The sequence below is a fragment of the Otolemur garnettii genome, unplaced genomic scaffold (assembly GCF_000181295.1).
Source record: "Otolemur garnettii isolate 467f Iridium unplaced genomic scaffold, OtoGar3 scaffold00031, whole genome shotgun sequence".
Lineage (NCBI taxonomy): Eukaryota > Metazoa > Chordata > Mammalia > Primates > Galagidae > Otolemur > Otolemur garnettii.
The window spans coordinates 3,537,626-3,555,012 of NW_003852426.1; the positions used below are offsets into that span (position 1 = coordinate 3,537,626).

Consider the following 17,387-nt stretch of genomic DNA (forward strand, 5'->3'; position numbering starts at 1 on the left):
TTTTAGGACTAAACAACATCATAAGTCGCTGAGCAACACCTTGGGTTGAAGGTGCTATTATGACATGTAAAATGTCTTCAAGTTTGCCATATATTTATTATGCATTTCTTAAGGACAAGGAATTATGGTAGCCAGCAAAGGATAGACCCAGTAAAGTTTCACATGATTTTGCCTTTGAAAGAGACAGCAAGCCTAAATCATAGAATCAGACTCTCAACACAAACTGATACTGTAGAATTCTAATCTAGCCCATTCTTCAGCTTCTAGGAAATGTACTTCTGAAAAATTTTAGGATAGAATCGTGCTGTGGGCCTCCTCTTAATGATCTAGGGGTTATTGTCAGAGGGTGTTCAGAACCCTTTGATGTGATCAGATAACTGATAATGTGAAGGGTGTTTGCCCTCATGATTTGTGAGGGCAGCTGTGTGGCAAGATAAGACCTCGGGATAACAGTGTGAAAATCAAATCTAAGTAAACGTGTTATGACTGGCATTTAAAGATGGACTCACCCCCTTATGGGCTCCCTCACTGCCAAGTCATTATCTTTGGATGTATTTGGCTTCAAGTCCTTTCTTTCATTCTTTTTTTTTTTTTTTTTGAGACAGAGTCTCACTATGTCGCTCTCGGTAGAGTGCCGTGGCATCACAGCTCGTGGCAACCTCAAACTCTTTGGCTTAAGAGATTCTCCTGCCTCAGCCTCCCAAGTAGCTGGGACTATAGGCACCTGCCTCACCACCTGGCTATTTTTTTGTTGTAGTTGTCATTATTGTTTGGCAGGCCCTGGCCAGGTTCGAACTCACCAGCCCCAGTGTATGTGGCCAGTGCCAAGCCAGATTCAAGTCCTTTCTATGTATAAACATTTTCCTTTCTCTTTTACTGGAGCACATGACAGGAGAAAAACTTTCATGACCCTACGACATTAAGGAAGAAATAGCAAAGCCCTCCTGTGGATCATCATTCTTAGTGTTCCAGGTAAAACAAGCTCTTCCCAGTTACTCTACCCTACTCATTGACCCAAGTCATCAAATCAGGTGTGTGCAATCTCCAGTCTGTGGTCATATTTAAGAAGGTAGGGATTAGGAGAATGTACCCCCTTTACAGCCCACTGCTTCCTCTAACCACTGCCTGTGTTCCAGGGTACAGCTTCCCATCCTTCTCCAGCCTTGGGAGTACTGAAACTCAGTGTTTCCTCCAAAGTTCTCTTAATACAGCACAATGCCAGCAACCCCAACCTCTGGGGCTCAGTTGGTCATCTTGGGGTCTAGGACACTGCAGAATCATGAAGCAATAAGGGGCTTCTTCTCCATGGCCTGTCTACCTTCTCTTTAGATGATTTTTTGTCCCTTCAGTAAACTTCCCAGCTGTCACGTCACACAGGTTTGATCAGTATTTAGCTCTCACTTTAGGGCATTTCCATTGATTCTGTCCTCACAAATGTACTTCAGGTATATCTCTTTCTAGAACGTGGATTGGGATGGAAGTCTGTGACTGACTGATTAGAAATCTCGAAGACTTGATTTGTTTACGAACTTATTTCATCTGTACCTTCTGTCCTAGACCTTTTGCAAGAACCCTACCCCTAGCAACAGATGTGTCATCTCATAAGATTTTTCTGATTGGCTGGAGCTTGACTGATTTGAATTTTAATCATGCCAGACTCTATCACACCCCACATTCTCTTATATTCTTAACTTCTCTGCCTCTCTCCTGAGCTGTACTGACCCTCATCAAAGCACCCAAGAAGAAAATGGCTGTTAGTGGATTTTCTGTGCTAGGATTTTTCATCATGGCTGTCCTGATGAGCCCTCAGGAATCCTGGGCTATCAAAGGTAAGTGCTGAGAGAATCAATACTGGGGACCATAGACTATGAAGCATTGGAGAAAGAACTGAAAGCATTTGCAAGACATTCTTGGAAGTAAAAGAAAAGTGGGACAGTTATGATGTGTGTCTAAGTTGGAAAGCATAATAAGTTGCAGTTTAGAGTTCTCTCACTGCAAAATGAAGTAAGTCAAATTCAGTTTAGAGGAACAAAACTGAGCTGTAAGTTGATTATTGTCACCAACTTTATATTAGACAAACTTTAGGGGGAGGTAGAATATTTTCTGACAGGCATTAACAAGCTACATCTGTGAGCTTTAATTTTTCTTTCTGTGGCTCAAAGGAATAGGGCGCTGGCCCCATATATCAGAGGTAGTGGATTCAAACCCAGCCCTGGCCAGAAAAAAAAAAAAAACTGCAAAAAAAAAACTCATATAATTTTGTTAGAATTAAATGAAAAACTTATGAGAAGTTCTTAGCACTGTTCTTAGCTAAAAACATCATACATTGTTATTTGGGGGGCATATAGTTTCTGTCAGCATATTTTAAGCACAGATGCTGTGTTGAAGATCATTGAAAAGAAAAGTCACCAAAAAGCAACAATCAACCCAAGGGAGGTGGGAGTGCATTTAATTTACTGGCCCTCAGGACAGTGACAGCCATCGCTCCACCATCACCACCCCCAACCCTGTGCTACAGTAGATATTACATAATCTTTGCTCACTGTTACTTAGTAATATTTTTTAGAGAGTAGAAAAATGAATAAGGAAGTGGGGAGTCTTGTAAAGATGAATTATGAAAAGGTATTCTTCATGTAGAATAACCTCTACAGGGGGTGTCAGGTAGACTGGAAATAAGCAAAAGTTATAATGCAGCTCCCAGACCCATAATGGCAATTACAGGTTTCTACTGCCCAGAAAGGGCCATATATGGGGTGCTTACCTGGAAAGATAGAGGTTCTTCTCTTGATTTGGAAAGGGGCAGGTAAAACATTTATGTGTGTGCATGTGTGCATAAATTCAAATGATAAATAAATCCCTAGGTTTATCAATATACAGTCAAACATTAAAATCTCTCACCTTATTTGTGAAGACTAAGGAGAAAGACAGCCTCCGTCTCACCCACACACACCATGGAGGCTGCATACTCTCCAGCTGTAGCCTTTCTCACTCAGGCTGATTATTCTCTTAGTGTTGGTTATTCTTAGTAACAACTGGAACAGAATATGCCCCATAGTAACAGTCTCAATTTAAGGAACATTAAGATATTACAAAAGGTTGAGTTGCCAAGGTCCATCCAAAGGGGACTCTTGTCACAGAAGTATCACAGTGTGGGTTTGGGCCCAGGGAGCACCACAAGGTATCATTGCTAATTTCCCGGATACCTCTGGCCCAGTTATATTTTCTATGGATTTGGTTCATAAATACAAAGCAGTCTTTTATCTCAAATGGTGAATAGTGCCTGTTATAGGCTTGTTGATGCACATAGAAATTATTTACCTTATTTCATTTAATCATACAAACAAGTCCACAACAGAATATAACAGAATCAGAACCACAGCAGAACTATATAACCACATGTAAGTAGGTAGAAAAATCTACCGAGTTCACTAGGTAGGTAGCTTAATAAGAATTTAATATTTTACTTGATTCCGCCATTCAGTCCCCAACCTTTCAAATGGTGTTTTTATCTTCTTAGAATACAATGTGCTGAAGATGCCCTGGAATTCTGCCTAAGTGTATTTCATGCTTGGGTAGAGAGTGAGAGAACATTTCTCTTTCAGGGGCTGCTGCTGGATTTCTAAAGGGAAAGTTATTTCTCAGCTAGTAGCAAGGAGCCAGACAACAGACAAAAGACTGCGTTTTTCAGCCCTCATCTCCTTCAATCCACCCTCTCTAACATGGATGCTCCTATTTTTCCCCTGACCCTCAGTCTTGTTCAGAATGGTGTCCTCCACCCAGACCCAGTCTTTCTCTTGTCCCTGCTCTGTCACTTCTCTATTTCACTTGGCCCAATCTCTCTCCACCATCTCCTGCCACTGTACATGGTTCTTCTCCATCTCCCTCTCCTCACTGCCCCCTTCCTGCCTTTCCAGAGGAACATGTGATCATCCAGGCCGAGTTCTATCTGTCTCCTGACCAATCAGGAGAGTTTATGTTTGACTTCGATGGTGATGAGATTTTCCATGTGGATATGGGAAAGAAAGAGACAGTCTGGCGGCTTGAAGAATTTGGACAATATGCCGGCTTTGAGGCGCAGGGTGCATTGGCCAACATAGCTGTGGACAAAGCCAACCTGGACATCATGATAAAGCGCTCCAACAACACCCCGGACACCAATGGTAACTCTCTCTCTGCTGCACTCCTGGGTATGGGGATCCATAGCTTTAGAATAGACACTTAAGCTCTTTGTGTCCTATTGTTGTGACTGACTTTCCCAGGGGCCTAACCTTGTCATAGGCTCAAGAACTTTATGGGTTTGCTCCTTTCTTGATGTGCTCAAGCCTGACTCTGTCATCCATGGTCACTCACAGGCACTGCCCTCAGTCCATGCTGGAGAGCCAGGAGTGAGGTCTTCAGATATCTTCTACTCCAATGTTGGCTCCAGTTCACAGGAGAGGGTGCCAGAGATTGGTCTTTCAGAATGTGGCATAGACTTCTCAGGGTACAATGTCAAATGCTTTTTTTTTTTTTTTTTTTTTGCAGTATGGCCTTTAAATAGATGTGTACCACAATTCAGTGTAGGAGGGGGAGGCATGAGACTAAGCAGCAAGGGCTAACGTCAGTCATGTGTCCCCTAGTGCCTCCAGAGGTAACTGTGCTCACGAACAGCCCAGTGGAACTGGGAGAGCCCAATGTCCTCATCTGTTTCATTGACAAGTTCTCCCCGCCGGTGGTCAACGTCACATGGCTTCAAAATGGAAAACCTGTCACCACCGGGGTGTCAGAGACTGTCTTCCTGCCCAGGGAAGACCACCTTTTCCGCAAGTTCCACTATCTGCCCTTCTTGCCCTCGGCCGAGGACGTCTATGACTGCAGAGTGGAGCACTGGGGTTTGGATGAGCCTCTTCTCAAGCACTGGGGTATGGACCATCCTCCAATCTGTGATGCTGTGTCTGGACCTTTGGGACCCAGAGTGTCCGGATTCATAACATCTGTTACCACTCATTTATCTGCCTTATCCCGCTAGTCATCTTACTCCATTTTTTAATCTGCAATTTTCTCAGTACATTGCTCTGTCTTCCTCCTCTTTAATCTAACTATTCTTTTGACAAAGTACCCCACATTTTGCCCTACATGTTATTCCCAACCTCATTCATTACCATGTACACTCTCTCATTTTTCTCTAGAGTTTGATGCACGAACTCCACTCCCGGAGACTACAGAGAATGTGGTGTGTGCCCTGGGCCTGGTTGTGGGTCTGGTGGGCATCATTGCTGGCACCGTCTTCATCATCAAGGGCGTGCGCAAAAGCAACGCTGCAGAACGCCGGGGCCAGGGCCCTCTGTGAGGCACGTGGAGGCAGGTTAGGTGTGGGTGGAGGAAGACATATACGGGGAGCCTGAGGGAGGAAAACAGAGTAGGTGGGGAAAGGGAGAGAATGACATGTGATGCTTTTAAGAGAAAGGGTAGGAACAGATGAGGCTCTTGAATTCTCCTTGTTAGATCGAATCAGAATTGGCATCTTCTGGTGTCCCAAAGCTTCAGTGTCTCTCAGGCATTTCTGTAGATGTGCACCTAGAACACACTTTCAATCATGGAAATCATCTCCAGTGCCCCAGTACCTAAGGCCGTGGTTTCAAATTAGAATACTAATCCAGAATTCAGTAATCTAGGAAAATGCCTCAGGTTTTTCCTGGCTTCTATTTCCTCAGGCAGGCCATCAATTCAGAAGGTTTTACAGAGCTTGGCTCCTTAGGGGTTGGGGTAGATTGACTGCATGAAATGGAAATCTCTTAGAGGTCAAGGGACCAAATGCAATCAGAAACTCTAAAAAAAAAAAAAGGTAAAGCATGGTTGCCTATTCATGTTCAGTTGGAGAGCAGAGTATACACTTCATGTTAGAAAGTTCAGACGAATATTAAAAGACTTTCTAAAGTCAAATGATTAAGAGAGAGAGGATGGAATTTGAAGGAAAGAGCTCAAAAGACTCATCTTAAACTGTTTACTAACAATGTGTGTCCTATTACAGGTGATGGTGTTTCTCAGGGAGACCACTGAAAAAATTTCTGCTTTAATAGTTTTACAAAGCTGACAATACTCCCAATTGCTGATCTCAGTGAAACCAGCCACCTTCAGCCATTTCCAGACCTTTAGCCACCCTAAGAGTGGTGATCCCTTCCCTGATCTCTCCATACTCTAACATCTGGTTAGATTCCCTGACTGTTGCCCTTTCCTGTATCAGTTTTACTTCTGTTTTCCATTATTTTATTATTAACATGCATTGCCTCTGGAATAAACTCCATAGGATTCTCTTCCATAGAATGTTCTAGTCATCCCACAGAGGCTCTCTTGTGTCCTTGTTGCTTAGAGTTTCTTCAAACTGATTTTTCTAAATACAATAAATTATCCTGATGGGTCTTCAGTGGAATTTTTGTCTTTTGAGCTAGTTCTTTGGTTGGGGGAGAGGAAGGAGCTGGGGAATATGTGTGATCTTTGCATCTTGAAATATCTGAGTGCTGAATGTATCTTATAAGCTCTGGAGTAATAGAAATATCCAGGTTCATTAGGGCTTGGTTTCATTCCAAGCATCTACAAGTGACCCTGTTGCCGTGGTATAGTCCTCAACAGGAGAACCCTAATGCTGGTTGTCTGTGAGCCGTGGGTTCAGAATCTGGTTTTGGTTCTTGAGACCGCAAGTCAATGACATATCTGTATCCTCAGTAGAGTGAACTTCAAACCCCAGGTTTTAGCCTTTGCAGATGGGTGTACCAGATGGAGAGGAGCAGATGAGGGTGGAGTGGGGAGCAGAAGAAGAAGAGGGTCCACATACATTACGGGATTTGCATGTCAAAACCACCCATTCCAGACTTAATGAGGAATGAGACTGGACACTGAAGACTGGTATTACCCATTTGATTAGACATGGCCTCAGATGCCCATTTCACTTCTGGGAGAATAGATTGATTCATGCTTGGAACCATATTATATTTGGAGATGTGTTTTCTTGAGTGGAAAGTAGAAGGGGAGATGGGGACAGGATATGGCACTAAAATGAGAGGCAAGTATGTGAAACACAGTGAATTATTGCTCATTTATAAGTTTAGTTTTTCTGAAATGGTTGTGAGAACCTACCAAAAATCATAAAGAATAACTATTCATCACAGTATTGTAGACTTCAGGTGGCTCTACCATTTACTATGTATTCATGGGTATCTTAATTTAGCCTCAGATTCCTCATGAAAATATTGATGTTAATTTTTATTGCATTGAGTTGTTTTCAGACTTAAAGGGAAAATGTAAGCAAAGTAATTAGGTACTATGCTTAGTAGTAATAAAATATTTCACAAAGTATATATTCCATTGTTTTTCTCAAAATTTCTACAGCCTGATGATAAAATAGAAGTGACATAAACACAAACTAAAGCATCATGGCGTTATAAGATTCATGAGTAAATAACAAGATTCTCTCCATGTGGTACAGAGAACCAAAGCAGAATCTTTTTTTTTTTCTTTTTTGGTAGAGACAGAGTCTCACTTTATCACCCTCAGTAGAGTGCCATGGTGTCACACAGCTCACAGCAACCTCCAACTCCAGCCTCCCGAGTAGCTGGAACTACAGGCACCTGCCACAACGCCTGGCTATTTTTTTGTTGCAGTTTGGCGAGGGCTGGGTTTGAACTCACCACCCTCAGGATATGGGGCTGGCGCCCCATCCACTGCACCACAGGTGCTGCCCCCAAAGCAGAATCTTGAGAATGTTGAATGTAGAATAGGCAAAAGTGTTTTTTTCATGTCTGCTATTTTCATTATAAAATAAATAGATGAACAATAGAGAATACAGTAAAACTCAGAATAAGAAAGCAAAAAGTAAGCTCATATTCTCCAATATGAGAAAATGCCTTTTAAAATATACTTTATGTTTTAGAATAGGTTTTTGTTTTTGTTTTTTTGAGACAGAGTCTCACTGTGTTGCCCCAGCTAGAGTGCCATAGCCTCAGCATAGCTCACAGCAACCTCAAACTCCTGGGCTCAAGAGGTCCCCCTGCCTCAACCTCTCAGTAGCTGGGACTATAGGCACCCACCATGATACCTGGCTAGTTTTTCTATTTTTAGTAGAGACAGGGTCTCCCTTTGCTCAGGCTGGTCTGGATCTCCTGACCTCAAGCAATCATAGAGAAGTTTATAGACAAACTTCAGAGAAAGTGCAGAGTTTTCATACACCCCCTTCCCTAAAACCACCCACCACCTAGTTCTCCTATTGTTAACATCTGCATTAGAAGGGTACACTTGTTACAATTGATGAACCAGTACTGATACTAGTATTAACTCAAGACAATAGTTACATTAGGGTTCACCCTGAATTATACAGGTCTCTGCATTTTGACAAATGCCTAATGTTATGTATCCACCATTGCAGTAAAATAGTTTCACTGACCTAAAAACGCCCCCACGCTCCACCTAATCACCCTTCTCTCCTCCCCTGAACTCCTGGTGACCACTGATCTACTCACTGTCTATAATTTTGCCTGTTCCAGAATGTCATGTAATTGTGATTATATAATATACAGCTTTTTTGGAATCATTTCTTTCACTTGCAATATGCATTTAAGCTTCCTCCATGTCTTTTCATAGCGTGATACTTTATTTCTCTTTAATGATGAATAATACTCTGTGTTGGATGTACCACAGGTATCCACTCATTGAAGAATATCTTGGTGGCTTCCAATTTTTGGCAATTATGAATAAAACTGCTATAAACATTCATGTACAGGTTTTTGTGCAGACATAAGTTTTCTACTCATTTGAGTAAATACTTGGGAGTGCAATCTCTGGATCACACAGTAAGAATATGTTTAGCTTTGTCAGAAACTGCCAGAATGTCTTCCAAAGTGTCAGTACCATTTTGCATTCCCACCAGCAACAAATGGGAGTCCCTGTTGTTCTACATCCTTGTCAGCATTTGGTGTTGTGAGAGTTTTAGATTTCAGCCAGAAACTCAGTTTTTACTTTGAAATAATTATAGATTCACAGGAAATTGTAAAGACAGTACAGAGAGATTCTGCACACCCCATCACCCAGCTTCTCCAAATGTTTGTATTTTAAGTAACTGTAGTACAATATCAAAATCAGGAAACTGATATTGGTGCAATATGTGTGTGTGTCATTCTGTGCCTGTTTTATCACATTTGTAGACTTGAGTAACCACCACTGTTGTCAAGTGCAAAGTGATTCCATTGCCACAGAGATCTCCCCTGGGCCAGCCTTTAGTCACAATCTCACCTCCTCACACCATCACCCTAACATCTGACAGCCACTAACCTCTTCTACATCTCTGTGACACTGTCATTTTGAAAATGTTAGATAAATGGACCCATGCAGTAGGTGACTTGTTGAGACTGGCATGTTCACTCAGCAAGATACCCTTGAGATCCATGCGAGCTGTTGCATGTATCAACAATGCGCTCTTTTTTCTTGCTTAGTATTCCATGGTATGCATGTGTGATACAGCAATTTGTTTAACTATTTGCCCATTGAAGGACATTTTGACTATTTCTAATTTGAAGCTACTATACATAAAGCTGTTATGAACATTCGTGTAAGGTTTTTGTATAAAGGTGAGTTTTCATTTCTCTGATATAAATGTTGTGCAATATAATTACTGGGTCAAGTGTTGAATATATGCATTTGTTTAGTTTTTTAAGCCAACCTGTTTTCTGGAGGGACTGTACTATTTTAAATTCCCACCAGGAGGATATATGAGAAATCCAGTTTTTCTGCATTCTCACATACTTACCAATGTCAGTATCTGTTATTTTAGCTATTTTAGCAGGTGTGCAGTGACATTTGCATTTCCGTAATGAAGAGTGATGCACATAATTCAGTGTGCTTATCTGACATCAATCCATATCTCTTTGATAAAATGTCTCTTCATGTCAGGCTGGGCACGGTGGCTCATGCCTATAATTCTAGCAGTCTGGTTGACCAAAATGAGTGGATTGTTTGAGACTGGGAGTGTAAGACCAGCCTGAGCAAGAGAAAGACCTCATCTCTACTAAAAATTGAAAACCCAAGGCAAGAGGATCTCTTGAGCCCAGGAGTTTGAGGTTTCTGAGAGCTATGATACTACAGCACTCTACTGAGCTGTTCAAGCAGGTGAAGTGCATTTCCTGCGACTGGAGGGTGGAGATGATGAGGGCTAAAAAGTGAGACTCTGTCTCAAAAAAAGAAAAAAAAGCCTCTTTCTGTCTTTGCCCATTTTGTAATTAGGTTTTTTCGTACTGTGGAGTTTTGACAGATCTTTATATGTTCTAGATAACATGTTTTTTTGTGATATGTGTGGCTCATAAACACGTCCTCGCTATCCATAGCTTATCTTTTCATTCTTAACAGGATATTTTACAGAACAAAAGTTTTTAATTTTGATAAAGCCCAATTTATTTTTTAGATTGTACTTTTGGTATCATGTCTAAGAACTCTTCACTAAGTCTGAGCTCCGGAAGGATTTTCTCACATGTTTTCTAGTAAAAGTTTCACATTTAGGGGTGGCGCCTGGCTCAAAGGAGTAGGGCGCTGGCCCCATATTTCGGAGGTGGCAGGTTCAAACCTGGCCCCGGCCAAAACCTGTAAAAAAAAGTTTCACATTTAAACTTATGATCTATTTGGGATAAATTGTTGTATAACGAAGAAAAGAAAATTTACTAAATGTTTTTCTTCTTCTCCTCCTACCCTTCCCTCTGCCCCTCCTCCTCTTCCTACTCCTCCTTTTTTTTTTCTTTTGGTTTGGTTCAGTTTTGGTTTTGTCTATGTATTGCCACTTGCTCCAGCACCATTGCTTGCAAAGACTATACTTCTTCCATTGAATTGCTTTGTACCTCTGTCAAAAATGAGTTGGTGAAAATTTCTGGATTCTCTGTACTGCCCATGAATTCCTGTGTCTATCTCTGCACTAGCATCAATCAGCCTTGATTACTATCACAGTGAGAAATTCTTACTTGATTAGAGTTACTTCCCCAACTTTTTCTTTACCAAATTTATCTATTCTAGTTTCCTTGCTTTTCCACATAAATTTTAGAATAACTTTGTCTACAACTATTAACATTTTTTTCTGGCATCTTAGTAGAAATTGCATAAACCCGGCTATTAACTTGGGGAGAATTGACATCTTTCCTGTGTTGGGCTTTCTAGTTGATGAACACAGTAAGTCTGTCCATTTATTTAGATCTTTTATCAGCACACAAACCCTGTATATATTCTGTTAGAGTTATGCTTCTATATCTTTTTTGGAGTGATTATAATTCATGTTGTACTGTTAATTCTTTTGTTTCTATTTCTTCATTGCTACATATAGAAATGAAATTAATTTTTTAGTTGATCTTTAATACCATGACCTTTGTGAACTCGCTTATTAGTTGGAGCTGAACAGGAAAAGCACCCAGTCTTTCACTGTTAAGTTTGATTTATCTGAAAGATTTTTGGAGAAGTTATTTATCTAGTCAAGGAAATTCTCCTCTATTCCTACTACTTTGGGGTTTTTTATTACGAATCTATGTTGAATTTTGTCAATTTTTTTTTCTGTATCAATTGTTATAATCATGTCATGTTTCTTCTTTAGCTTGTTAATATGATGTATTACATTCATTTAAACATTCAAACAGCCTGGCATCCCTAGAATAAATCCTATGTATCAGAGTTTATATTTTTTATTTTTTTATTTTTCATTGAAAACCTGATATCAGACTAAATATATGTATTTTTTAATTAGGCTGATTTTTATTTGCTAATATTTTGTTGGTTTTTTTTTTTTTTTTTTTTTGAGACAGAGCCTCAAGCTATCCCCCTGGGTAGAGTGATGTGGTATCACAGCTCACAGCAACCTCCAACTCCTGGGCTCAAGCGAGTCTCCTGCCTCAGCCTCCCAAGTGGCTGGGACCACAGGCACCTGCCACAACACCCGGCTATTTTTTGGTTGCAGCCGTCATTGTTATTTGGCGGGCCTGGGCTGGTTTTGAACCCGCCACCTTAGGTGTATATGGCTGGCACCTTAGCCACTTGAGCCACAGGCACCGAGCCTGCTAATATTTTGTTAGGGAGATTTGCACCTATAGTCATGAAGGTATATTGCTTTTTCATTTTTTTTTTCTGTTGTACTATCTTTCTCTGCTTTTGATATCAGAAAATGCTAACCTCATAAAATAAGTTGGGGTGTGTTTCCTCCTTTTCTATTTTTGAGAAAAAAATTTATAGACTTTGGTTAATTCTACTTAAAACGTTTTTTAGATTTCCCAGCTAAACCTTATGGAGCTGGAGATTTCTCCTGCGGTTTTTAAATTATAAATTCAATTCCTTTAATAATTAATGTAGCTATTCAATTTGTCTACTGCATACTGAATTGTTTGCAATAGTTTGCACATTTGAAGGAATTTGTCCATATCATCTAAGTTGTTGTTTGTTGTACTCCTTAGTGTAATGTTGATATTTAAAGGGTTTGTTTCATTCTTATTTTGGCAATTTGGTAATTCTTTTAGTCTTTTCAAAGAATGACCTTTTTCTTTTATTGATTTTCTCTATTGTGTTTCTATTTTCAATTCCATTGATTTCTACTCTCGTATTTATTATTTCCTTCCTTTTGTTTGCATTTGGTTATTTTGCTCTTCTTTTTCTAGATTATTTTATAGATTTCTAGAGGTAGGAACTTAATTGATTATTGATTTGTGATCTTTTCTCTTTTTCAATGTGTACATTTAGTACTGTACTATACATATTTTTTCCAAGTACTGGCATAGATGAATTGTATAGTACTGACGTCAGGGCTTTCTTTTGTCATGTCCCACAAATTCGTATTTTCATTTTCACTTAGTTTGGTATTTTTTATTTACCTTAAGAAATGCTTTTTTTTTTTTTCCTTTTTAACTTTTTTTGGACACATGGTTTACTTACGAGTATGTTATTTAGTTCCCAAGTTTTGGGAGTTATACTGTTTATCTTTATGTTTTTGATTTCTAGTTCAATGTCATTGTGTTCATGGAACAAAGTCTGTGTGATTTAAATTCTTCGACATTTGTCGAAGTTCCTCCTATGGCCCAGGATATGATCTACCTTAGTAAATGTTACATGGCTACTTGAAAAGAATGCTGTCGTTGGGTGGAGTGGTCTGTAGGGTCAATTAGCTCTTGTTGGTTGATGGTATTGTTGAGTTTTATTATTCTCACTGAATTTTTGTCCAGTTGTTTCATTTATTGTTCAGAGTGAGGTGCTGAAGTCTCCAAGTATAACTGTGAATTTGTCTAGTTCTCCCTTAAATTCTATCAGAGTTTGCTTCACTTATTTGTGACTCATTTGTTTTGTACATACTCATTTAGGATTGCTATGGCTTCTCTGTGGATTAACACTATAATCATTATTTAATGATTCTCTTTGTCTCTCATAGTATTTTGAAAAATTTATTTCAGTAGATTTAACGATACCCATGGTTCTTTGTCACATAGATGAATTGGATAGTGCTGATGTCAAGGCTTTCAGTGTTTCCATCAAGGAATACCTAGCACTATAATTTTTGTGCTGAAGTTTACTTTATCTGACATTGTAGCCTTTTGTGCTTTCTTTGATAAATAATTGCATCATTTTTTTCTATTCTTCTATTTCAACCTTCCACTGTTGTATTTAAAGTGTATCTACGTATATAGATAATATACATATGATATAATTTTTTCCACTCTGACACTTGTCTTTTTGATGATTTAGAAGATTGTTGTGTAATGTAATTATTAGTATATTAAGGCTTGTGTCTGCCATATTGCCTTTTGTTTTCTGTTGTTTTCTCTGTTTTTCCATCTCTCTTTTCTTTTTCTACTTTTCTATTGGTTACTTAAACACATTTTGGAATTCCAAATTTTTGACCTATTGTGTTTTTTAGTGTATCTCACTGTACAGTTTTTGTGATTTATCTAAGTATTACATTACATTACAAATACATAACTTATCAAAGTCCACTGTTGTTGATGTTTCACCAATCTGAGTAAAATGTAGACACTTTACCTCTTTAAGTCCCTTTATCCTCCCCCATTTATAATACATTTGTCTTAAATAGTTTCTCTACCTGCAGCAAAACCCACATCTGACAATGTCATAATTTTTGTCTCAATCATCAAATTTATTTAAAAAATTGAAGAAGAGAAGTCTATTGTATTTGGCCATATTTTAACTTGTTCTATTGTTTGTTCTTTTCCCCTGATGTTCCAAGATTTCTTCCAGTATCATTTCTATACCAATTCAAGTATGTCTTTAGGCCACTGTTTTAGAGTAGATCTACCAACATCAAATTCTCTTGCTTTTCCTTCCTCTAAGAATGTCATGATAGCCACTTTATTCCATAATATTTTTACTAGATATATATTTTAGGTTTATGTTTTCTTTCAGCAACTGAAAAATCTCATGCCACTTGTTTCTGGACTTCATAATTTCTGATGAGAAATCTACTGTCACTTCATTAACTCTTTCCCCTGTACATGAGATGTCATTTCTTTCTTTTTACTCTCAAGATATTTTTGACATCAATTTATTTGGATTTATTTTCTTTGGAGTTCTCACACCTTGAATCTTTAAATTTAAGTCTTTTGCCAAATTTGGGGAATATTTAGTCAATATTCCTTGAAACATTCTTTCAGCATCACCCATTTCTCATTTCCTTCTGGGATTCCAATGACATGAATTTAATGTCTTTTGCTATAGTCACACAGATTCTTCAGCATGAAATAATAATAAATAGTATGAAAACCATCACAAAAACAGATTTGTGTTTTATGAGTAAATTACTCAAATGTACCATGTACTAAGCTGACAAATAATAAAAAATATGAAGAGTTCCTCATCTAATCAAGAAAGTAAATCTATTCTGTATAACTTTCCCACAACAAAAACCCAGATTCATCTCATTTCAGTAATTATTTTAAAATGTTTAAGGAAGAAACAACACTAAAAGTTCTAGAAGGAGAATCAGCTGTCAGAGAAGAGTAGAAACACATTATATGGGGACCTCTATAGATTTCAATCCATCACATAGGTCCATAGGGCTATTTAATACTTTGCTGGTTTCTCCTTACCCCATCACTATCTCCTTTTCTGTGCCAGGCCCATGTCAAGATTCAGCAGATGACCCTAGGGATAAGTGAGTCCCTGTTCACCTAAGCAGAATTTGTCCATCTCTGGAATTTAGAATTTGGAAGCTTCCTTTCATCTATGGCTTTTTGGAGTCTTTAAAGATAAGATTCTTTTCTAATTTATCCATTTAGTTTAGTTTATACATTTTTTGGTTTTTATAGTGACAGTAATAATTCTTGTAATTTTCTATGTACTTACTGACATTATGATTGATGATTTTTTTCCAGTCCATGCTTCATTCATTTAAAACACAATATATTATTCCTTTGTATGGCTATGCCACAATTTACCTTTCCTCTGTCTAGAAATTCAGAATATTTCTTTCCTCTTCTATTACAGTTTTCATACATTATCTTGGACATATATATGAGAGTTCATCTAGATGTATAATGGCTACAGTGAAAGTACTGAATTATTCAAACTACCTAAGGGGTATAACAATATGTGCTCATATTGCCGTACACAGTACTCAAATGTCACCTTGCAGTATGCTGTCACTTCAAATATTTTATAGTTTTCTGATGTACAGAATTTCTATAATCAAGACTAATTTATCAGTTTGTCTTTTAGAAATTTTATTATTCCAAATCCTACTGCAACAAACAGCCAGTTTTGTGTCCTTGAGCACATGTAAGATTGATTTGTTGAGAATTTTACATATGTTTCAAAGTTTTCCTGGGCCTCCCAAATTTCTTTTAATTTTATTTTCTCCATGCAAAGAAATTTATAATTTTATTCAAATACTTTTTATTTGTGTCTTCTGGATTTTCGGTCTTGCTTAGGGAACTTTAGTTTTTAAAAAAGAATTATTTTATTACGGCTTTTTCTTCCATTCTTGAGATACCTTGCTAAGAAGAATATGTTCCAGCTCCATCCGTGTAAACATAAAAGAAGTAAAGTCTCCATCTTTTTTAAGGTTGCATAATATTCCATGGTGTACATATACCACAATTTATTAATCCACTTGTGGATCAATAGGCACTTAGGCTTCCTTTCACAAGGGTACATGTTAAATCTATTAAGTGTAGAATATAAATGTCTTAACACAATAACTAAGAAAATGAGGTGAAGGCTATGTTAACTAGTTTGATGAAAAAATTTCAAATTGTATATAAAACCAGCACATTGTACCCCATAATTGCCTTAATGTACACAGCTATGATTTAATAAAAAAGAATTATTTTAGTAGGTTTATTAAGACATAATTTATATACCACAAAATTTACTCACTGAATATTTAAAATTCAATGATTTTATTAAATTAACATGTACAACTGCCATCACAATCCAACTTTAGAACATTTCTATCACCTCCAAAATTTTTCTATTTATAGTTTATTCTCATCCCTACCCTAAGCCCTAGGCACCTGCTGATCTGCTTTCTGTGTTTATAAAGGTGCCTATTCTAGACATTCATGTAAATGAAATCATGACATGTGGTCTTTTGTGTCTGTTTCCTTCACTTAGTGTAAGTTTTTGTAGCATGTGTATCATCATTTTGTTACTTTTTATTTCTTTTCTCCTTTTTGTGTAAAGGAGTTTTGTGTATCCCACTTGTGTGGGGTACAAGTGTACTTTTGTTACACACATAGATTGAGTGTGGTGGTGAAGTCAGGGCTTTTAGAGTATCCATCACCCAAACAACGTGCACTGTACATTAAATAATTAAATAATCTCTTCTCTCCCGGGAGTGCAGGGGACAAGCTTTGCTCTGGGGGAACCACCTTCATGATCACAGTGTCTCCCCTGCCAGATAAGTATATATTTTTGTTTCTTTCCATTGTTGAATAGCATTATATGTATAAATATAGCACATTTTGTTTAGCCATTCACTAATTGAAGGATATTTGGATTGTTTCCACTTTGGGTCTATTATGGCTCATGCTGTGGCCATTTGTACACATATCTTTGATAGATTCCAAGGAGTGAAACTCCTGGATCACATGACAAATGTATATTAATCTTTTAAAGAAATTCCTAAATTGTTGTTCAAAGTACTCTCACCAGCAATTCATTAGGGCTTAGTAAGTCTATTTGTCTTCTGACATAATTATGATGATAGTAAGAGAAATAATTATGTTTTATTAATTCTATACTTTCATGTTTCAATTTTATTCACCAGTGATCCATTTTGTTGAAAGTTATGAATTTGGAATATACCATACTAACAATTAAAACTCTCCACTTATCTTAAGCTAAATCTCAGCTGTTTGAGATTATAATTCTGGACTCTATTCTACTGGTGTATT

At 38.0% G+C, this 17,387-nt stretch overlaps 1 protein-coding gene and 1 pseudogene across 4 annotated transcripts; one reads left to right on the forward strand and one right to left on the reverse strand.

Annotated features, from left to right (window-relative positions):
• The first annotated feature begins 1,641 nt into the window (after positions 1-1,641).
• LOC100957422 (HLA class II histocompatibility antigen, DR alpha chain) lies at positions 1,642-6,409 on the forward strand. 4 transcript variants are annotated; one of them, XM_023512954.1, is made up of 5 exons: positions 1,642-1,829; positions 3,915-4,160; positions 4,620-4,901; positions 5,169-5,344; positions 6,011-6,409. In XM_023512954.1, exons 1-4 carry the CDS (start codon positions 1,748-1,750, stop codon positions 5,327-5,329), a joined length of 771 nt encoding a protein of 256 aa, XP_023368722.1. In that variant the 5' UTR covers positions 1,642-1,747; the 3' UTR covers positions 5,330-5,344; positions 6,011-6,409. The 4 variants fall into 4 exon arrangements, with proteins under 4 accessions (XP_023368722.1, XP_023368723.1, XP_003789115.1 ...); XM_023512955.1 differs by having other exon boundaries at positions 5,169-5,330; XM_003789067.3 differs by having other exon boundaries at positions 5,169-5,340; positions 6,011-6,399.
• A 10,349-nt stretch (positions 6,410-16,758) lies between these two features.
• On the reverse strand, positions 16,759-16,899 carry LOC111725115 (annotated as a pseudogene).
• Between the last annotated feature and the right edge of the window lie 488 nt (positions 16,900-17,387).

Coding starts and splice junctions, on each gene's coding strand:
- LOC100957422 (XM_023512954.1), top strand. CDS start 1,748: ATGGCTGTTAGTGGATTTTCTGTGCTAGGATTTTTCATCATGGCTGTC. Junction 1,830..3,914: donor GGAATCCTGGGCTATCAAAG/GTAAGTGCTGAG, acceptor CTGCCTTTCCAG/AGGAACATGTGATCATCCAG. Junction 4,161..4,619: donor CAACACCCCGGACACCAATG/GTAACTCTCTCT, acceptor TGTGTCCCCTAG/TGCCTCCAGAGGTAACTGTG.